The sequence below is a fragment of the Octopus sinensis genome, linkage group LG1 (assembly GCF_006345805.1).
Source record: "Octopus sinensis linkage group LG1, ASM634580v1, whole genome shotgun sequence".
Classification (NCBI taxonomy): Eukaryota; Metazoa; Mollusca; class Cephalopoda; order Octopoda; family Octopodidae; genus Octopus; species Octopus sinensis.
The window spans coordinates 14,919,941-14,939,741 of record NC_042997.1 but is presented as its reverse complement, the minus strand read 5'-3'; the positions used below and the strand labels follow the sequence as shown (position 1 = coordinate 14,939,741).

Sequence of the window (19,801 nt, the reverse complement as noted above, 5' to 3'; positions counted from 1 at the left end):
TTGTTTTTAGAGTTGTGCTTAAAATTAAAAAAACAAAACAGAAGTTAAAATATTAAACAATTAGCAACAGTCATGAATTGAAACTCATGGCAAGGTGTTCAATAGCTCAACATATCAGTCCCACTGTTATTCAGTAATATTATCCATAATTGCAACCATTTTATTGTACCCCTAAGCTTGTCTCTAAATAGTGTGTTTCATAAGCCTAAAGGGCAATAGTGAAGTATTAGTCTCCATATATTCTTCACCCGCCTTACTGGCACCTGTGCCGGTGGCATGTGTAAAAAGATTCGAGCGAGGTCGTTGCCAGTACCGCCTGACTGGCCCTCGTGCCGGTGACACGTAAAAGCACTCACTACACTCTTGGAGTGGTTAGCGTTAGGAAGGGCATCCAGCTGTAGAAACTCTGCCAGATCAAGATTGGAGCTTGGTGCAGCCATTTGGCTCGTCAGCCCTCAGTCAAATCGTCCAACCCATGCTAGCATGGAAAGCGGACGTTAAACGATGATGATGATTTAACATCCACTATTCTATGCTAGCATGGGTCAAATGGAATATGTTGAGGTAGTTTTTCTATGTCCAGATGTACTTGCTGTCACCAACCCTCATCTTTTTTCCAAGAAAACTAATATTTTTTCCCATAACTAGACATGTTTTTTCACAGAAGACCTGGGATCACAACCTCATTTGTATGACAATGTTGCTCATTTACAATCACCATGTAATCATCATCATCGTTTAACATCTGCTTTCCATGCTAGCATAGGTTGGATGATTTCACTGAGGGCTGGTGAGCCAAATGGCTGCACCAGGCTCCAATCTTGATCTGGTAGAGTTTCTACAGCTGGATGCCCTTCCTAACGCCAACCACCCCGAGAGTGTAGTGGGTGCTTTTTATGTGTCACCGGCACAAGGGCCAGTCAGGCGGTACTGGCAACGAGGTATCACAGCTACAATTTCCATTTGATTTTTTGATGTTGATGTACTTGACTCAATAGGTCTCTAACTAAAATATTTGAAAGTTAAGCATCTTGGCCATGAACAGCATAGTGCTAATGGCAGGATGTAAAACTGCCAAGCTCTCAGTTGGCTTCTGGTGCCCTATCCACTCAGGTATCTTAATTCTTTAGCTTCCCTTACAGTAGATATAAAGACAAACAAGATATTAAGAAAACCCATGAAGATTCTTCCAGTTGGCCTCTTTCTATTCTAACATTTCTCAATTGATTATTTTCTTATTTTCTAATGAAGGGCTTTGCTCCAAAAATTAAGTATTTCCTCCTCATCATCATCATCGTTTAACGTTCGTTTTCCATGCTAGCATGGTTTGGATTGTTCGACTGGGGTCTGGGAAGCCAGGAGGCTGCATCAGGCTCCACTCTGATCTGGCAGTGTTTCTACAGCTGGATGTCCTTCCTAACGCCAACCACTCCATGAGTGTAGTGGGTGCTTTTTACGTGCCACCGGCCCAGGGGCCAGAGGAGGCTGGCAAACGGCCACGATTGGTTGGTGCTTTTACGTGTCACCGACACGGACGCCCGTCAGGCGGCGCTGACATCTGCCATGTTCGGACGGTGCTTTTAATGTGTCACCTTTAGAAATCTTAACACCTTTTTTTTGCTATTACTTTCACTGTATTAACTCTTGCAGATAGATCTCCTGCCTCTAATTTTTGTAAGTTCTAGTCTACCTCCATGATAACAGAATCTACTTGTGTTTTTAATGTATCTTTTTAAGAGGGAAGGCAGAGTCCATGATCCTCACAGAGCCCCCAAGATGAGTGGGAAGGAGGGAAGAAGGCATCCTCAAACCAGAAAGCTAGCCTAGATGGTCACAACTGAATGGACTCCACTAAAAATACCCAAAGTGCCAGGTATCATTGTCAAACTAAGTGAAGAATTAAGTCTATCACTTAAGTTGGTCTTAGTGGAATTTGAATTCAGAATGCCAAGAAGCAGAACAAATATAACAAGGTACCTGGTTTGACATTCTTAAAGTTCTGCCTATCCGTTCTTCTGGATTGGTACTTTATTGACCCAGAAAGGATGAAAGGCAAAGTTGATTTAGGCAGGATTAGAACTCAGAAAATTGGGTGTCAGAAAAAATACTGCAAAGCACTTTATCCAACATCCTAACGACTGCTGATTTGCTGCCTTGGATACGAGAGAGGTGAGTGTATGATGGATATAAGTAAATTTTGCTTTTACTTGATAGTATAATGTTGAAGGTTAGTATGGGACATGATGCAGTAAAACATCTACGTCAGGAATATAAAGATGTTTTAATTTATTAAAAAAAAAAAAAAGAAAAAGAAAATCTCAGTTAAGTGTACCAACCTCATTTGTTTAAATCAAAATGTAAAAGGAGTATTAAAATCACAGTAAAAAAAAATAATAAAATTGAGATCTTTGTTATAAGGAGGTTTCTTCTACACGATGAAAACAATAGAGTTGCTTTGTTTCAAAAGTAAGAATTGTAAACAATTTTCTGTTAAAAACAATGAGGTGACAGTCAAATAAATCAGCTGTGTTTTGACTTAGTGAAAGCACTTGGAACTTGCCATGAAATCTGAAAAATAAACAAACAAATAGGCATAAGTCTAGCTGTTACTATGTAAAGGGATACGTATGTAAAGAGATAAGATTCTAGAAGTTATTAGAGAAAATAACGAATTACAGGTTACAACGTTAGCAAGTTAGTAATACATGTTAAACAAATGAAAAGAATGATGAACAATATGATAGTGTCAAATAGCACAGCAATATGAGAAGGTTTGAGAAAAACCATGTATGATGTTGTTTATATAATCTACAGCTTTTATATAATAATAAACTAGATATCTATTAAATTATAAAATGGTGGTCTGTACCATTCTTTTGGATTTTTAGTCCAATCTGGATGATGCAGTTACACAATTTCCTTGAATCATTTTTAATCTAGCTATAGTATAGTGGGAGATGTTCTTGAAGTAAGAGGCAAAGTGATGTCAAATGATGAAGCAAGCAATTTGACCATCCACTTTTTTGCAAATGCAGTCACTGAGAACAGATGTATGCAAACATGGGAACCTCAGGCATTCTACCTACTAGCCAGCTGGTAGAGAGTGTTTCTGGGTCACACAGCAAGTTCCAGTCAGTGGTTGAGAAGTTCCATTTTTGGAATCATTTGCCAAATCAAGGTAAGGGACTTTTTTTTGCTTTACACTTCTCTGATAACACTAACTATCCAGCTTATAATATTTGTTGTTAATTAAAAACACCCTTTTGAGTGATAAAAAACTCCATTTGTGCAGGTGGCATGTAAAAAACACCATTTGAGTATGGCTGTTGCCAGTACTGACTGGCCCTCGTGCTGGTGGCATGTAAAAACACCTACTACACTCTCGGAGTGGTAGGCGTTAGGAAGGGCATCCAGCTGCCAGATCAGATTGGAGCCGGGTGCAGCCATCTGGCACGCCAGTCCTCAGTCAAATCGTCCAACCCATGCTAGCATGGAAAGTGGACGTTAAACGATGATGATGATGATGTTCTATATATCTAAGAGCAGTGGATTTTCAGAACTGATAGAGCATTAGGGTAAAATCCATTTTAGTTATGGCCCTTACATCTTGATTTCAAGTATTAGTCAAATACCTGGATAAATTTAACTGATTGTCTTCTCTCCTCAGATATGTGGCTTTTTGCAATATTAGAAATCAATATCCTATACCTCTATCTTGCAATTAATAATTATGTTAACATAACCTTTCCCACCTACAAAAGACCTCAAACAAATCCAAGAAAAAGAAAACCCACAATACATACCTGGCACTGCAGGTAGTTGGCATATTAGGGCCTTCATATAGACAATCTTGAGGGATAATAAATGCTTGTTCAGGAAATTCCTCATAGCTTTGTACTACTGTCCATTCATGCTGTTGAACAACACTCATTGTTGTCTGTTGGTCTTCCCGAAGAAGTATTGGTGCAGTCAAATGTATCTCAAATGCTTTTTCACCCCCTGACACATGGGGGTCACCCTGTAATTAAGGAAAAAAAAATTAATAAATAAACTAAGTTGTTTAGTAATACTGTTCTTCAGTAGAATTTCTTTTTGCAACAATGTGATGATTATCTTTGATATCTTTATAGGTATTGTGGATAAGAGATCTGGTATCAATCAACACCAAACTTGGCAGTTAAGCTTTGGATGAGTTTCCTTTTTTTTGTCTTATTCTATATACTAGCTTAAGTAGCTTTCATATATATTCTTGTTTTCTTAGTAAACAAAATTATGACATTTGGAACAGAATCAAACTAACTTCTTTTCCAATAAGAGTAATGAGCCTGACTCACTTCCTTAAAGCTTAAGTTAACAAATTAAAGTAGGTGGGAAGCACAAAATGCAGGGAACACTCACATAAGTTTATAAGTCACTAAACTTGTGATACAATTCACAAAATACCAGACACTGGCTCTCAAGGCTTCTCATCTTAACTGACTGGAAGTGTTATCATGTACATGTTTTGTCTTGGTGTAAAAGATGGGCTGCAGCAAATATTCTGCTTAATACCACATATTTGCTTGTCAGTTGCTTGACCGTGACCATTTGAACATGTCCCTTAGTGGCTGATAATATGTGCATCTCTGATCATAAGCAGAAGTAGTGGAGGAGCATCATAGCTATGTGTTGAGAGGAATTTTTTGGGGTTTGGATAATTCACCTCTGGAAACATGGGTGTTTCCTTCATCATCTTTAAATGAACCTTATTCAGGGAACTTTTGAGTGGAATGGGCTACTCGACCTGAAGAAAATTCTAAGTGGGCCCCTCCTGCAAGGTCATGTGCTGTTTATCTTGATATAATTTCACCATGTCATGCACATGTGGTTGTAATACATGTGCCTGGTATACCCTTATTAGACGGGTAGTCATGATGGGTATATTGAGCTTTGTATACTTGTACTCCAGTGTCACTTTAATGACATGAGCTGCTCTCTCAATAATAATAATAGTAGTAATAGTAATGCAGATGGATAACAGAAAACTCTTTCCCAAGGTGCCAGGCAGTGACATCTTGGGAAAGCATTTTCTACTATAGTTCCAGGCTTTGAGAATGGATTTGGCAAACAGAAACTGAAAGAAGATATCTATGTGTGTATGTAAGTCATCATCAACAAAGATGTTAGGGTGTGAGTTGAGTGATTTGGCTGCTATCTCTTGCAGATTGAGCAACCACATAGACTTTGCCTAGTTTTAGCTAATGAAGTGTATTTGAACTTCTTAAATAAGGAATATTTTAATACAGAATAATAAAGAAAAGAAAAAACAGTTGGTATTTCTTACTGTGACTTTTGAAGCTAGAATAGTATCACCGTCTTCAGAAAATGAAACTAGAACCAGTTCATAACCAAACATATTATAATCCCCTTTGTACATACCAGCATCAAGAATGGTGAGTGGAGACGCTGTTGGAATATGGATCCTAACCATATCAAAGCCAGATCTAAAATTTAAAATAAAGTTTGAACAGTTATTTTTATAATTGGCTATACAATGTCACTACAAATGGAAAGATGACATGAGTGTGTGTATGTGTGTGTGAGAGAGAGTGAGAGAGGGTGAGAGAGAGAGAGAGTGTGTGAAGAATAAAATATAATAAGTCTGGGAAGAATATTTAGAAAATGAAGTAAAATATATCCGCAACTGGTCTTGAAAGATTTTATGTAACATCATCATCATCATTTAACGTCCGCTTTCCATGCTAGCATGGGTTGGACGGTTCAACTGGTGTCTGTGAAGCCAGACGGCTGCTCCGTGAGTGTAGTGGGTGCTTTTTACGTGCCACCCGCACAGGTGCCAAACGGAGCTGGAAAACGGCCACGAACGGATGGTGCTTTTACATGCCACCGGCACGGGGGCCAGGCGAGGCTGGCAACGGCCACAAACGGATGGTGCTACACAATTAAAAGTGACAGAACAAAATTAACTTAATTAAATGCATATGTTTAACCCATTAGCATTCAGATTACTTTATTAAATGTTATGCTTATTTATTCACATTGTTTTGAATTAATCTTGCTTTATCTTGTAGCTTCAAGATTCGAAACAATGTGATTGTTTACATTTAAAATGACATTGTAGGGTTTGTGTGAGAAGCCAGATCAGGCTGGTTTGAACTTAAAGCAGCTAAAATATTTTGGCTGGATATGGCCAGTTTAAATGCTAAAGGGTTAAAATGGCTAATATAACTACATGGTGTAATTATCTATTATACAAAATCCATACTGTCTGTCTGTGTGTGTGTCTTCTAGGATCTCCGGCATCCGCCATCCAATTGCATTCAAATTTGATATGTAGATACCAACGGTATCAGGGCGTGTATAAGTCTTGAAAAAATTACAAAAATCGATTCCAAGTGAGAATGTGATCGATAAAGCCGTGGGAACGTGCATTTGTACACGCATGTACATCTGCTGTTGCAATTGATACTACGCGTACGTGAGAAAAATGCATGTGCAGTTTGTGCAAAAAACGCCGGCTGGCTTGAAATAATGCCACCAGGTGGGCTGGTCGGACAAGTTGTTTTAAGAAAATTTGGTTTAAATGTTTGACAACTCAGCACCGTCCATTGGACATGGGGCGTTTTGCTCATTTAGTGGGAGATGTGCTAGAAGTAAGATGCAAAATGACGTCAGGTGATAAAATAGGTGATTTGACCATTGTCTCTTTTTGCAAAGGCAGTCATTGAGAACAGATCTGTGCAAACATGGGAACCTCAGACATTTTATCTACTGGCCAGCTGGCAAGGTAGAGAGTGTCTCTGGAACACACAGTAAGTTTCAGTCAGTGGTTGAGAATTTTCAGTAGGAGTGTTTCCTCTGTTCTTTCTCTCTCTGCCACTCTCTCTCTCTCCCTCATTCCCTTCTATCTGCTACCCACATGTGACCGGTGATTGATTTTCTATTTTCTGCCTTTTCGCCACTGGACACTTAACATGCTGGTCAGCTTTTTTTCTCCTCTCTTCTCAATCCTGTTCTTTCGGGCATGGCTGTGTGGTTAGGGAGCTTGCTTCCTAGCTACATGGTTTTGGGTTCAGTCCCACTGCGTGGCACTTTGGGTAGGTGTCTTCCACTATAGCCCCGAGCCGACCGGAGCTTTGTGATTGAATTCGGTAGGTGGAAGTTACTGCCGTGTGTGTATATGTGCGTGTAGGTGCTTGTGCCTCTCCATTTGAGGATTTCTTCCAGGTGTTAATCTATTTTTATCGTGTTTGGCCCCTAAGGCTTTATTCATTTAATGTCTTCGTCTATCGTTTCAAATTACTGTCGTTTACTTTTGTACGTCCTCCCTGTATTATTTTATTCGCTCGAGCCCTAAGTCTTTGCAAATCTCAAGGATGCTGCTGATATATGAAGTTCCTAATCTTATTGTTAAAGGCATGAAATTAGGCATTAGTATTTTTGGTTGATAACTGATAAAGAATTAAGGTCCTGTTGTCTGTCTTACATGTACATTTTTGTAGTATTTGATGCATCATATATATATATACGTATGTATGTGTGTGTGTGTGGAGGCACATGGCCTAGTGGTTAGAGCGGCATACTCACGGTCGAGGGATTGGGGGTTTGAACCTCAGACCGGGCGATGTGTGTGTGTTTATGAGCAAAACACCTAAGCCCCACGCGGCTCCCGTAGAAGGTAATGGCGAACTTCTGCTGACTCTTTCACAACAGCTTTTTCTCACTCTTTCCTCCTGCATCTAGCAGCTCACCTGCGACGAACCAGCATCCCGTCCAGGTGGGGAACCTATATGCCAAGGAAACCAGGAAACCAGCCCTTATGAACCAGGCATGGCTCGAGAAGGAACAAACAACAACACACATTTTTTTTCTCTCCTTGTTTTTTTCTGTGTCCCTTTCTGTAGAAGAGCATAGGCTTGAAACATAAAAGACTTTTTCTATTCCTGAGCGTTATACTAATACATCTGTTTGTTTTGTACACCACCTGTCTTTGTCTTTTGTTTTTATCGTAAACTCTCCCTATATATATATATAGTTAAATATATATATGTGCTATATTTAACCATATAGCACATGGAATTAGCGGGCATTTTGAACTAGCCTTGATGCATACGTGCATATATATGTATGTATACATTCGTATATGTAAGTATTCGTATATTGTATTTATATATATATGTATTTATGTTTCTTTCTGAGTGTATTCTACTGACGAGGCAAAACATTTCTAAATGCAAAGTCAGAAATCCGAGATCTAGAACTATCCAGTAATTTTTTACTAGTTTCATCTTGTCTCTTTGTCTTTTCTCCATGTTGCTATATGAAAACTTAAGATGGTTTTAGAGTCGGTTCACATATATATATATATATATATATATATATATATATATATGGATGAAAAGGAACACACAAGTTGATATATATGAAGAAATAAGTCAAAATAGAAAATGCTAAAATAATTTTATAAAGAACATTTCAGTGAGGTTGAGACGCTTGTCTCAACCTCATTGAAATGTTCTTTATAAAATTATTTTAGCATTTTCTATTTTGACTTATTTTTTCATATATATATATATCAGGAGTGGCTATATGGTAAGTAGCTTGCTAACCAACCACATGGTTCCGGGTTCAGTCCCACTGCGTGGCATCTTGGGCAAGTGTCTTCTGCTATAGCCCCGGGCCGACCAATGCCTTGTGAGTGGATTTGGTAGACGGAAACTGAAAGAAGCCTGTCGTATATATGTATATATATATGTATGTGTGTGTGTTTGTGTGTGTGTGTTTGTCCCCCTAGCATTGCTTGACAACCGATGTTGGTGTGTTTATGTCCCCGTCACTTAGCGGTTCGGCAAAAGAGACCGATAGAATAAGTACTGGGCTTACAAAGAATAAGTCCCGGGGTCGATTTGCTCGACTAAAGGCGGTGCTCCAGCATGGCCGCAGTTAAATGACTGAAACAAGTAAAAGAGTAAATATATATCTATCTATAAATTATATATATTGTGTGTCCAGTAGGTTCTAAATGTATCTATCAGAAGATAAACTGAACAAAAAGCAAAATTTAATAAATTTAGACCAAGAATGAGATGGTTGAATAATATCAATATTCTCTGTTGGTTACACTTGAATTCTGAAATACAGTCAACAATCACTATCTGCTCACTCCACTACAGAACCAGAACTTTCTATTGCCTTTGTAATATAATAAAGGTGTAGGTATGGCTGTGTGGTAAGAAATTTGCTTCCCAACCACATGGTTCTAGGTTCACTCCCACTGCATGGCACTTTAGGCTGACCAAAGCCTTGTGAGTGTATTTAGAAGCCTATTGTATATATATCAAAGTGTGTGTGTGTGTTTGGTGTCTGCATTTGTCTCCTACCACTTGATGATTGGTACTGGTGTGTTTACATCTCAGGAATTTAGCAGTTTGGCAAAAGAGACCGATAGCATAAGTACCAGACTTAGAAAAAAAAAGTACTGGAGTTGATTCATTCGATTAAAAAAAAATTCTTCAAGGCAGTGCCCCAGCATGGCTACAATCTAATGACTGAAACTAGTAAAAGATAAAGACTATATATTCATTATATATTGATTTCAAATTTTGGCACAAGACCAACAAGTTCAGCAGAGGGCTTAGATTGATTACATTGACTCCAATGCTCAACCGGTACTTATTTTATTGATTCTGACAAATAAAAGGCAATGTCAACCTTGCGAGAATTTGAACTCAGAACATAAATTTGGACAAAATGCTGCAAAGTATTTTGACCGGAGTGCCAATGATTCTATCAGCTGGTTGCCTTATTGTAATATAGTAAATATTACTAGTTCTTCCATAGCAGTTACAGTCATGAACAGTTAGCCATCAGCAAGCTATCAAGAAAAAACTTGAGTAAACTACTGATTTTTAAAAATATAATCATATTTAATTCTATATCTGATAATGTTTGCATCATGTAAAATATGTGTAGATATTTTACAAGCCTTTCATTATGATATACATGTATATATATATCATCATCATCATCATCATCATCGTTTAACATCTGTTTTCCGCGCTAGCACGGGTTGGATGGTTCGACCGGAGTCTGGGAAGCCAGGGCTGCACCAGGCTCCAGTCTGATCTGGCAGTGTTTCTACAGCTGGATGCCCTTCCTAACGCCAACGTTATATATATATATATATATATATACATATATACACACATTTTTTTTCTGTCCTTATTTTTCTCCTTGTTTCTTTCTGTGGAAGAGCATAGGTTCGAAACGTTAAAGACTTTTTCAATTCCCGAGCGTTATACTAATATATCTGTTTGTTTTCTAGACCACCTGTCTTCGTCTTTTGTTTTTTTCATGAATTCTCCCCCCCCCCTACATATATATATATATAAAGAAAACAGAAAATGGAGAAGTACTGATTAACAACAATTGAGTTACATCAATTATTATTTATTAATTCAGTACTTCTCCATTTTCTGTTTTCTTTAAATTTTGATTCTTGATAAACCCATGTTTAAAAATTGTTTGTCAACATAACATGGCAGTTCTGGTTGAGGATGAATGTTGCTGTAATTTAGCCCTGGGAGACATTGTCTCCAGCTGGCTATACCACAGGATCCGTGTCCTTATATTTTTAAACTAGGGAATCTAGCACCCCAACTCAGCTCAAAACAATATCTGTGTATTGCGGTTTCCGGGTTATTTCCCTCTATCAGCACAGAATAATTGAGAGATTTAAAAACAGTAATTTCCAAACCCATGTTTATCCTTATTTGTACCAATAACTTATGAAAATAATGTTTACATATGTATGCCCATGGTTAAATATAGGTAATATACCAGTAATGCAATGAATACTTCTATCCCTTAGACGGTTATTTTAACTTCTAATTCAACCAACCTATATATATATATATATATATATATATATATATATATATATATATATATATATATATATATAAATATACTAAATTCTGTTTTTAAATGTCTTGCTTCGAGAGCTGCATTCAGTACGATTCGTTTATTTTTGGTAGTAATGACTTTGAAAGTCCCTCCTAGCATGTGGCATTTATGTGTAATAATGCCCTCTATATAATATAAATATATATATATATATATATATATATGTAAAAAAATACAAACTGGGACAAGAACGCAAAACATTTAGAAGACGATACTCGGACGGGACATTCGAAGCCTTCAATCTTCAGTCAAGAACCGGATCATCCTCGCAATTTCAGCTGATTAATCTTGAGATTGCTCTGATCTGGCCAGCCCCAAAGGAAAATCTAACCCAAGCGCAATGTAAGTATATATATATATATATATATATACTTACATTGCGCTTGGCATTAAAAAAAGAATAAGTCCTGGGGTTGATTTGTTTGACTATAAAAACCCTTCAAGGCAGGACTCCAGCATGGCCATAGTCAAATGAGTGAAACAAGAAGAAGAAAAAGATAAAAAGATATATATCTAATAACAGTTTGACTCAGCTCCACATGACTTACAAACTCATGTCCTACACACCCACAAAAGTGAACTGAGTTAAACTATTATTAAGAATTTTGAATATATGTAACTCCCACCAACTATATGGAGTCCCACTGACTTTTGTTTGCCCACTTGTGTGAGTATATATATATATATATATATACACCCACCCACATGACTGGGTGTGTAGGACATGAGTTTGTAAGTCATGTGGAGCTGAGTCAAACTGTTATCTTTATATATAAAAGTAAGGTTGTGTGTCTGTCTCCTATGATTTAGATTCCTAACTACTCCCACATTTTGCGGTGCAGTTTAACCAAAACCGGGTATCTTATAGTCGTGATTCATATCGAGCCCTTCTGGGTATTAGCGCACGTCTACGATGAGTCTACGATTTAAAAAATAATTTACCATCATTTTTTTCCATTTTAATGCATTTTTTCGCTATTATATAAGGGAAGTAACTCTATAAAAATGTCTATGATGAGTCAACGATTTAAAAAAAAATTTACCATCATTTTTTTTCCATTTTTAATGCATTTTTTTGCTATTTTTTGGCTATAACTCTCTAAAACTGCTTATATAGTTATTTCCCTTACAAACCCGAGCAACGCCGGGCGATACTGCTAGTTAGATATATATCTTTTTATCTTTTTCTTCTTCTTGTTTCACTCATTTGACTATGGCCATGCTGGAGTCCTGCCTTGAAGGGTTTTTATAGTCAAACAAATCAACCCCAGGACTTAATCTTTTTTTAATGCCTAGTACTTATTGTATCAGTCTCTTTTGTCGAACCACTAAGTTATGGGGACATAAACACACCAATACCAATTGTCACGCAGTGGTGAGGGACAAAGACACACACACATGCACATATAGGTATATACAACAGACTTCTTTCGGTTTCCATCCACCAAATCCACAATATACAATATGTAATTGTATACTCACACATACAGACATTCAGATAGTTGAGTTTTTATGTAACATTGGTCTCAAATTTCGACACAATGCCAGCAATTTCAAGGGGTGGGGTAAATTGATTACATTGACTCCAGTGCTCAAACAGGTATTTAATTTATTGACCTGAAAGGAAGAAAGGTAAAGTTGATCCTGGTGGCATGTGAACACATAATGTAAAGTTGGAAGAAATGCTGGTAAGCATTTTTTCTGGCATGCTAATGATTCTGCCAACTTAATCAATAAATAAAAAACAGTATTACTACATATATATATATATATGGCCGTTCGCCAGCCTCGTCTGGCACCTGTGTCGGTGGCACATAAGAAAACACCATCCGCGCGTGGCCGTCTGCCAGCCACGTCTGGCACCTGTGTCGGTGGCACATAAAAAACACCATCCAAGCGTGGCCGTCTGGCACCTGTGTCGGTGGCACATAAAATCACCCACTACACTCTCGGAGTGGTTGGCGTTAGGAAGGGCATCCAGCTGTAGAAACACTGCCAGATCTGACTGGCCTGGTGCAGCCTTCGGGCTTGCCAGACCCCAGTTGAACCGTCCAACCCATGCTAGCATGGAAAGCGGACGTTAAACGATGATGATGATGATGATGATATATATATATATATATATATATAGGCGCAGGAGTGGCTGTGTGGTAAGTAGCTTGCTTACCAACCACATGGTTCCGGGTTCAGTCCCACTGCGTGGCACCTTGGGCAAGTGTCTTCTGCTATAGCCCCGGGCCGACCAATGCCTTGTGAGTGGATTTGGTAGACGGAAACTGAAAGAAGCCCGTCGTATATATGTATATATATATATGTGTGTGTGTGCGTGCGTGTATGTTTGTGTGTCTGTGTTTGTCACCCCTAGCATTGCTTGACAACCGATGCTGGTGTGTTTACGTCCCCGTTACTTAGCGGTTCGGCAAAAGAGACCGATAGAATAAGTACTGGGCTTACAAAAGAATAAGTCCCGGGGTCGAGTTGCTCGATTAAAGGCGGTGCTCCAGCATGGCCGCAGTCAAATGACTGAAACAAGTAAAAGAATATATATATATATATATATATATATATATATATTTAAACTAATGCTGCCTAAATGGAAACAGTTTTTTCTCAATGTAAAAAGGAAACGAAATATTCTTACTCAAATCTTTTTAACACCCAAAACTTTTGCAGCAGTTCAATTTTACCAGTAAATATTATTTCTGTAATTTCACTGCTTTCATCCATCAGAAATTGTTCGAATTCCTTGAAAAGACAAAAAAAGACAAAAAAGAAAAGAGCTTCAATCTTAATTTTAGAGAATCTAATTATACTTAATGTTTAAAAAGAAAGTTAGCTTTAACCCTTTAGCGTTCAAATTAATATGTCATAAGTTTAAAAGACTCCGCCGGTTACGACGACGAGGGTCCCAGCTGATACGATCAACGGAACAGCTTGCTCGTGAAATTAACGTGCAAATGGCTGAGCATTCCACAGACACGTGTACCCTTAACGTAGTTCTCGGGGATAATCAGCGTGAAACAGAGAGTGACAAGGCTGACCCTTTGAAATACAAGTACAACTCATTTTTGCCAGCTGAGTGGACTGGAGCAACGTGAAATAAAGTGTCTTGCTCAAGGACACAACGCGTCGCCGGGAATCGAACTCACAACCTTACGATCATGAGCCGAATGCCCTAACCACTAAGCCACGCGCCCTCACATGTCATAAGTAATTCTTATTCATTTACATTTTTAAAAAATTAATCTGGTATTATCTTGTAGCTTCAAGATTTGAAAGATGTAATTGTTTATTTTTAGAATGACATTGCAGGGTAGGTGTGAGATGCTGGTTCTGGTCAGTTTGAGCATAAAATGAGTAAAATATTCGGGCCGGATATAGCCGGTGTAAACACTAGAGGGTTAAAGGAATATCCTGCAAGGAAATATATCCTTTTATTGATATCAGTCAGAGGCTGTGGCCATGCTGGGGTATTGCTATTAAAATTAATTGGCAGCTGTGGGATTTGAACCCATGCCTCCAAAGAGACTGGTCAAAGAAAGCAAAGAAAATGCATTCATGCACATATTGAATACTAGCATCAATACTTATTTTAAAAAGAATGAGCTCTTTGGTTATGTTGTCGCTGTCTTTTATATAGAACTAGCAGTATCGCCCGGCGTTGCTTGGGTTTGTAAGGGAAATAACTATAAAGCATTTTTAGAGAGTTATAGCCAAAAGATAGCAAAAAATGCATTAAAAATGGAAAAAAGAATTATGGTAAATTTTTTTTTAAATCGTTGACTCATCGTAGACATTTTTACAGAGTTACTTCCCTTATATTAAAAAAATATGCATTAAAATGGAAAAAATGATGGTAAATTATTTTTTAAATCGTAGACTCATCATAGACGCGCGCTAATACCCAGAAGGGCTTGATATGAATCACGACTATAAGATACCCGGTTTTGGTTAAACTGCACCGCAAAATGTGGGAGTAGTTAGGAATCTAAATCGGAGTAGACAGACACACAACCTTTCTTTTATATATATAGAATTAATACAAGACCAGGAAAACAATGTTTTTAACAATGTATACCATTTGTCAAGCCATGTTATGCCAAAGTAAAGACAATAGTAAGAAAGATGATTTACCCGTCTCATGCCACCAGGATTACGGTGAGCTGCTTCCACACAGCATTCAAATTTCACCAGAGACTTATCTCCCTGAAATAAACATAAAATTATATTTTCAAAGAAATGCAAGCCTTAGCGAATAGATTTTGTTTTCAGTTAATAAGCACATTTTTACAAAGGAGGGAAAATACAGTAAACTGAATTATACTAGAAGATGATAGGTGTTTTGTCTCATTGCCACACAAGGGGTAAAAGGTGGAGTTAATACTGATGAGATACGAATTAAGAAATGAAACTAAATTTATTATCTTTAGTCTAGCACTACAGTCTCTGCCATTTAGTAATAAGAATGCAGTATAATTACTGATGATTTTATTTTGTATTGAATCAGCCCCAGTTCTTACCTATTATTTTTATAAGCCTGGTACTTATTCTATCACTCCCTTTTATCGAATTGCTAAGTTATGGGGATGTAAACACATGAACACCAGTCGTCAAGCAGAGGTGGGAGACAAACAAGTGTGCATACACGTACACACAAACATGCAAAAAATAAGCTTCTTTTGCTTTCTTATTTCTTTACTGCCCACAAGGGGCTACACACAGAGGGGACAAATAAGGACAGACAAACGGATTAAGTTGATTATATTGACCCCAGTGTGTAACTGGTACTTATTTGATCGACCCCAAAAGGATGAAAGGTAAAGTCGACCTCGGTGGAATTTGAACTCAGAATGTAGCGGCAGACGAAATACCACTAAGCATTTCACCCAGCGTGCTAACGCTTTTGCCAGCTTACCGCCTTCTTTCTCTTTGTCTCAGCCAAATCCACTTACAAGACTTTGGTCAGACTGAGGTTATAGTAGAAGGCACTTGCCCAAGGTGCCATGTGACTGGGAAACAAACTTTCTATCACATAGCCATGCCTATATATATATATATATATATATATATACTTACATTGTGCTTGGCTTAGATTTTCCTTTGGGGCTGGCCAGATCAGAGCAATCTCAAGATTAATCAGCTGAAATTGCGAGGATGATCCGGTTCTTGACTGAAGATTGAAGGCTTCGAATGTCCCGTCCGTGTTTTTTGTATCGTCTTCTAAATGTTTTGCATTCTTGTCCCAGTTTGTATTTTTTGTATACGAAGTAATTTCATATTTTCTATAATGGTAAGTGGAGATTTTAACCCTTTAGCATTCAGATTTATTTATCAAATGTAATGTTTATGTATACATATTTTAAAAAATTAATCATATTATCTTGTAGCTTCAAGAGTTTGAAGATGTAATCATTTAATTTTAGAATGACATTGTAGGGTAGGTTGGAAAGACTGGATCTGGCCAGTTTGAATATAAAACAGGTAGACCATTTGGGCTGGATATGGCTCGTTTAAATGTTAAAAGGTTAAACTGCTAGATTATTGTACATTAATATATGTGTGTGTTTATGTATATATATATATATATATATATATATACATACAAAATTTAAAGGACTGACCACTAAAAGTGGACGGTCAACATGCTAGATGTAGACGTCAAAATCGCTATTTTCTTCGTGGAAAATAGCTATTTTAACATCTATATCTAGCATGTTGACCGTCCACTTTTAGTGGTCAGTCCTTTAAATTTTGTATGTAAAAATATTTTAATCTTTGGATTTTTTTAATATGCTAGGCCACTGGTTTTAATTGATTAATATCAATTTCTACCCTTATTAAATTTATATATATATATCTGTGTGTGTGTGTCTGTGTGCGTGCGTGTGTGTGTGTGTGTGCATATATTGGCATGTAAAAAGTACCATTCAAGTATGGTCAATGCCAGTATCACCTGACTGGCCCTCATGCTGGTGGCATTTAAAGTCATACTTAGCAATACATTTTGATAATTTTCTGTTGCTGTGTGTGTGTATACCAGATGACAAATAACCGTGACAGAAGAGGATGAGATGCACGCAAGCGTGGAAAGGAAAATGATATAAAATTGGGATGATAATGATGATGAACATCTGTTGTAATAATCATTTATTCTTTGATGAGTACTCACTTCAACAGCAAATATGTTGCACTGATGAGGAATATTGTTTGGTCCCATATGGCACAGGGTCTTCACTTCAGAGTCTTCTACTTCAATTGAAAAAAGTAATTTTCTGCGTAATGGTGAATTGATATTTGGTGGACAGGGTGCTGAGAGTTCTAGTCCAAGAACCTTACCATCTTTAGGCTAAAATAATATGAGATAACAAGCTGAGTAAGGTTGAGTGATTATTAACAAATGTAGTGAGCAAGTATATACATAAACACAGATATATATATATATATATATATATAATATATATATATATACTCTTTTACTTGTTTCAGTCATTTTGACTGTGGCCATGCTGAAGCACCACCTTTAGTCGAGCAAATCGACCCCGGGACTTATTCTTTGTAAGCCCAGTACTTATTCTATCGGTCTCTTTTGCCGAACCGCTATATACATATACAAAATAAGAAGGGTTTAGGTCACTGGTGATCTAAACTAATAGGCATGCTCTCTGAGTGCTCCAGTTGATAAGCTACTAGGATACAAGTTGACAACAGGGGCTGGAGTTGGGGATCTGTAGCCAACTTCCAAGTCAGTGGGTACATATTAAAGGAAGAGGAAAATAAAACAAAGGAAGGACAAGCTTATCAGATCATTAAAATTATTTTAATGGTGAATCAAAGTAAGTAAAAGTAAATAATTTACTTTTGCTTAATTTGATTCATCATTAAAATAATTTAAATGATTTGGTAAGCTTGTCCTGCCTTGGTTTTGTTTTCCTCTTCCTTTAATTTATATATATATATACAAAATTATGCAAAAACATCTTGAGGAGACCCAAAATAGGCTTCATGATGGATCATAATCAAATTTGGTCAACACAAGGAGTGACAACTCTGAAATTTTGATTTATTAAAGTTTGAATTACACATGCACATGAGAAGCTAGAAACATTAGCTTGAGGACTAATATTAATTTAAATCTGATCATGGTGGTAACTCAGGGTATGTTTCAGTCTTATTAAGCTTCCTTAGTGAAGCATAGTCTTTTAAAGTGCATACCAGATGAAGTGTAGCTACAGAGATATATTAGAAATATATATGAGTTCGTGTGACAACTCAACTTAATAGCTAAAAGAAATTACCAAGGGACACCATCTGTATGAAACACAATAGTTGAGTGAGTGCTAATATAATTAATGCAGAGAGTATAAGTTTGCAAATAATAAAAATTACTTTTGCAGCAAGGAAAGAATAGCAGAAGTTCAATGACTAATCTGATTACAGTAGAAGGGGTGACAACTCTGAAATTATAATTAAAATTTGAATTACTCATATAGTGAGGTGTGTATTGAATTAAATATGTCATTATTCATTCAGTTATTGTATTTTATGTGGATGGCATCATTATCATTTAACGTTCACTTTCCGTACTGGCATGGGTTAGATGGTTTGACAGGAACTGATATGCCAAATTCCAACAATGACTGTCTCTCTTCAGCTCTAGTATATCTAAAACTACATTATTCAAGGTGCCCTTCTTTTTTAAGACAGTTGAGTGTAAATTTAAGGAATATCTGGTTGCTATTTCTAACAAGTCAAACAACCATGTGGAGGTTTCCTTGTTATCTCATCGTCATTGAATGTATTTGCACCTTTCTTAAGCCTGAATTATGATTTGCCTCTAATAAATATATTCACAAAATTGATGCTGTTTTATTTATATTGAGCACACGAGTCTACTTTGAATATCTATGGATATTGTTATGGATAACGTATGTTCTTCTTTAGAATGACTCACTGAGTTTTACTAAAGTTGAACATGATAAATAAACTATTGCAATTCTCTCACTTTATTTGTGTGACAGGTACAATTAATTTATTAAGTGTAAAATCACAAACTTTTTTAGTGAGCTGTTTATGAAAAGACAAATAAGTACTCTCTTAGGTTCTCACAGACTATCACAAAAATAAAATCATGATGAATAATAATTTAAACCGTTTAAGTTGTTTTGGCCCATTTGAACAATTTACAGCTAGACTAGCTTGACCTTTTTGGATTTAATATAGTAATTTTAACCTAAATGTAAAATAAAGCCTAGAAAATCACTGATGTCATATTGATTGACTATACAGTAGTTTCTCCAAGCAACATAGTTCTATACTAAAGCAAAGTTTACCAATATATATCTTTTATAGGAGACCTGTCTTACAAGTCTGCTCACTCAAAGCCCTCTTAGGATTTATGCAAAATAACTGATACAAATGAATAATGTTTTCATTTGAGGTGATTAACCCTTTTGTTACTGTATTTCTGTTGAGATGCTCTGTGTTTCTTTCAATTAATTTTAAATATAACAAAGAATTTAGTAAAATAATTTAGTCATCATTAAGCTAGTGTTAGGAACATAAATTGTGACTAAGGTTTGATAGAAGATTTTAATTCAAATCTTATGGAAAAAGACATTTGCACTATGGAGCCAGAGCCGGTTTTAGCCGGGTTGGTAACAAAAGGGTTAAAGAATAAAATGTTAACCAGTAAAAATGTTACTCATATTTTTTTTCATTTACCTCAAATTTAATCAGGCTTCCATAAGGAGACATCACAGCTCTCCAAATTCCAATTAAAAATCCAAACTTGTGAAGAACTGGAAGATAAGAATATATATCTTCAAAGATGGAAAAT

General features: G+C 36.8%; 1 protein-coding gene across 1 annotated transcript in view; it reads right to left on the bottom strand.

Moving 5' to 3' along the window:
- Window positions 1–2,318: 2,318 nt before the first annotated feature.
- LOC115218004 (F-box only protein 31-A-like) overlaps window positions 2,319–19,801 on the bottom strand; it is a 41,023-nt gene continuing 23,540 nt past the window's right edge. The window contains exons 3-9 of the mRNA XM_029787752.2: window positions 19,687–19,763; window positions 17,135–17,311; window positions 15,100–15,171; window positions 13,607–13,710; window positions 5,324–5,483; window positions 3,804–4,018; window positions 2,319–2,568 (exon numbers count right to left, since the gene is read on the bottom strand). Of these exons, the coding sequence (XP_029643612.1) occupies window positions 2,412–2,568; window positions 3,804–4,018; window positions 5,324–5,483; window positions 13,607–13,710; window positions 15,100–15,171; window positions 17,135–17,311; window positions 19,687–19,763 (962 nt within the window). The 3' untranslated portion in view covers window positions 2,319–2,411. The remainder of the gene's footprint in view (window positions 2,569–3,803; window positions 4,019–5,323; window positions 5,484–13,606; window positions 13,711–15,099; window positions 15,172–17,134; window positions 17,312–19,686; window positions 19,764–19,801) is intronic.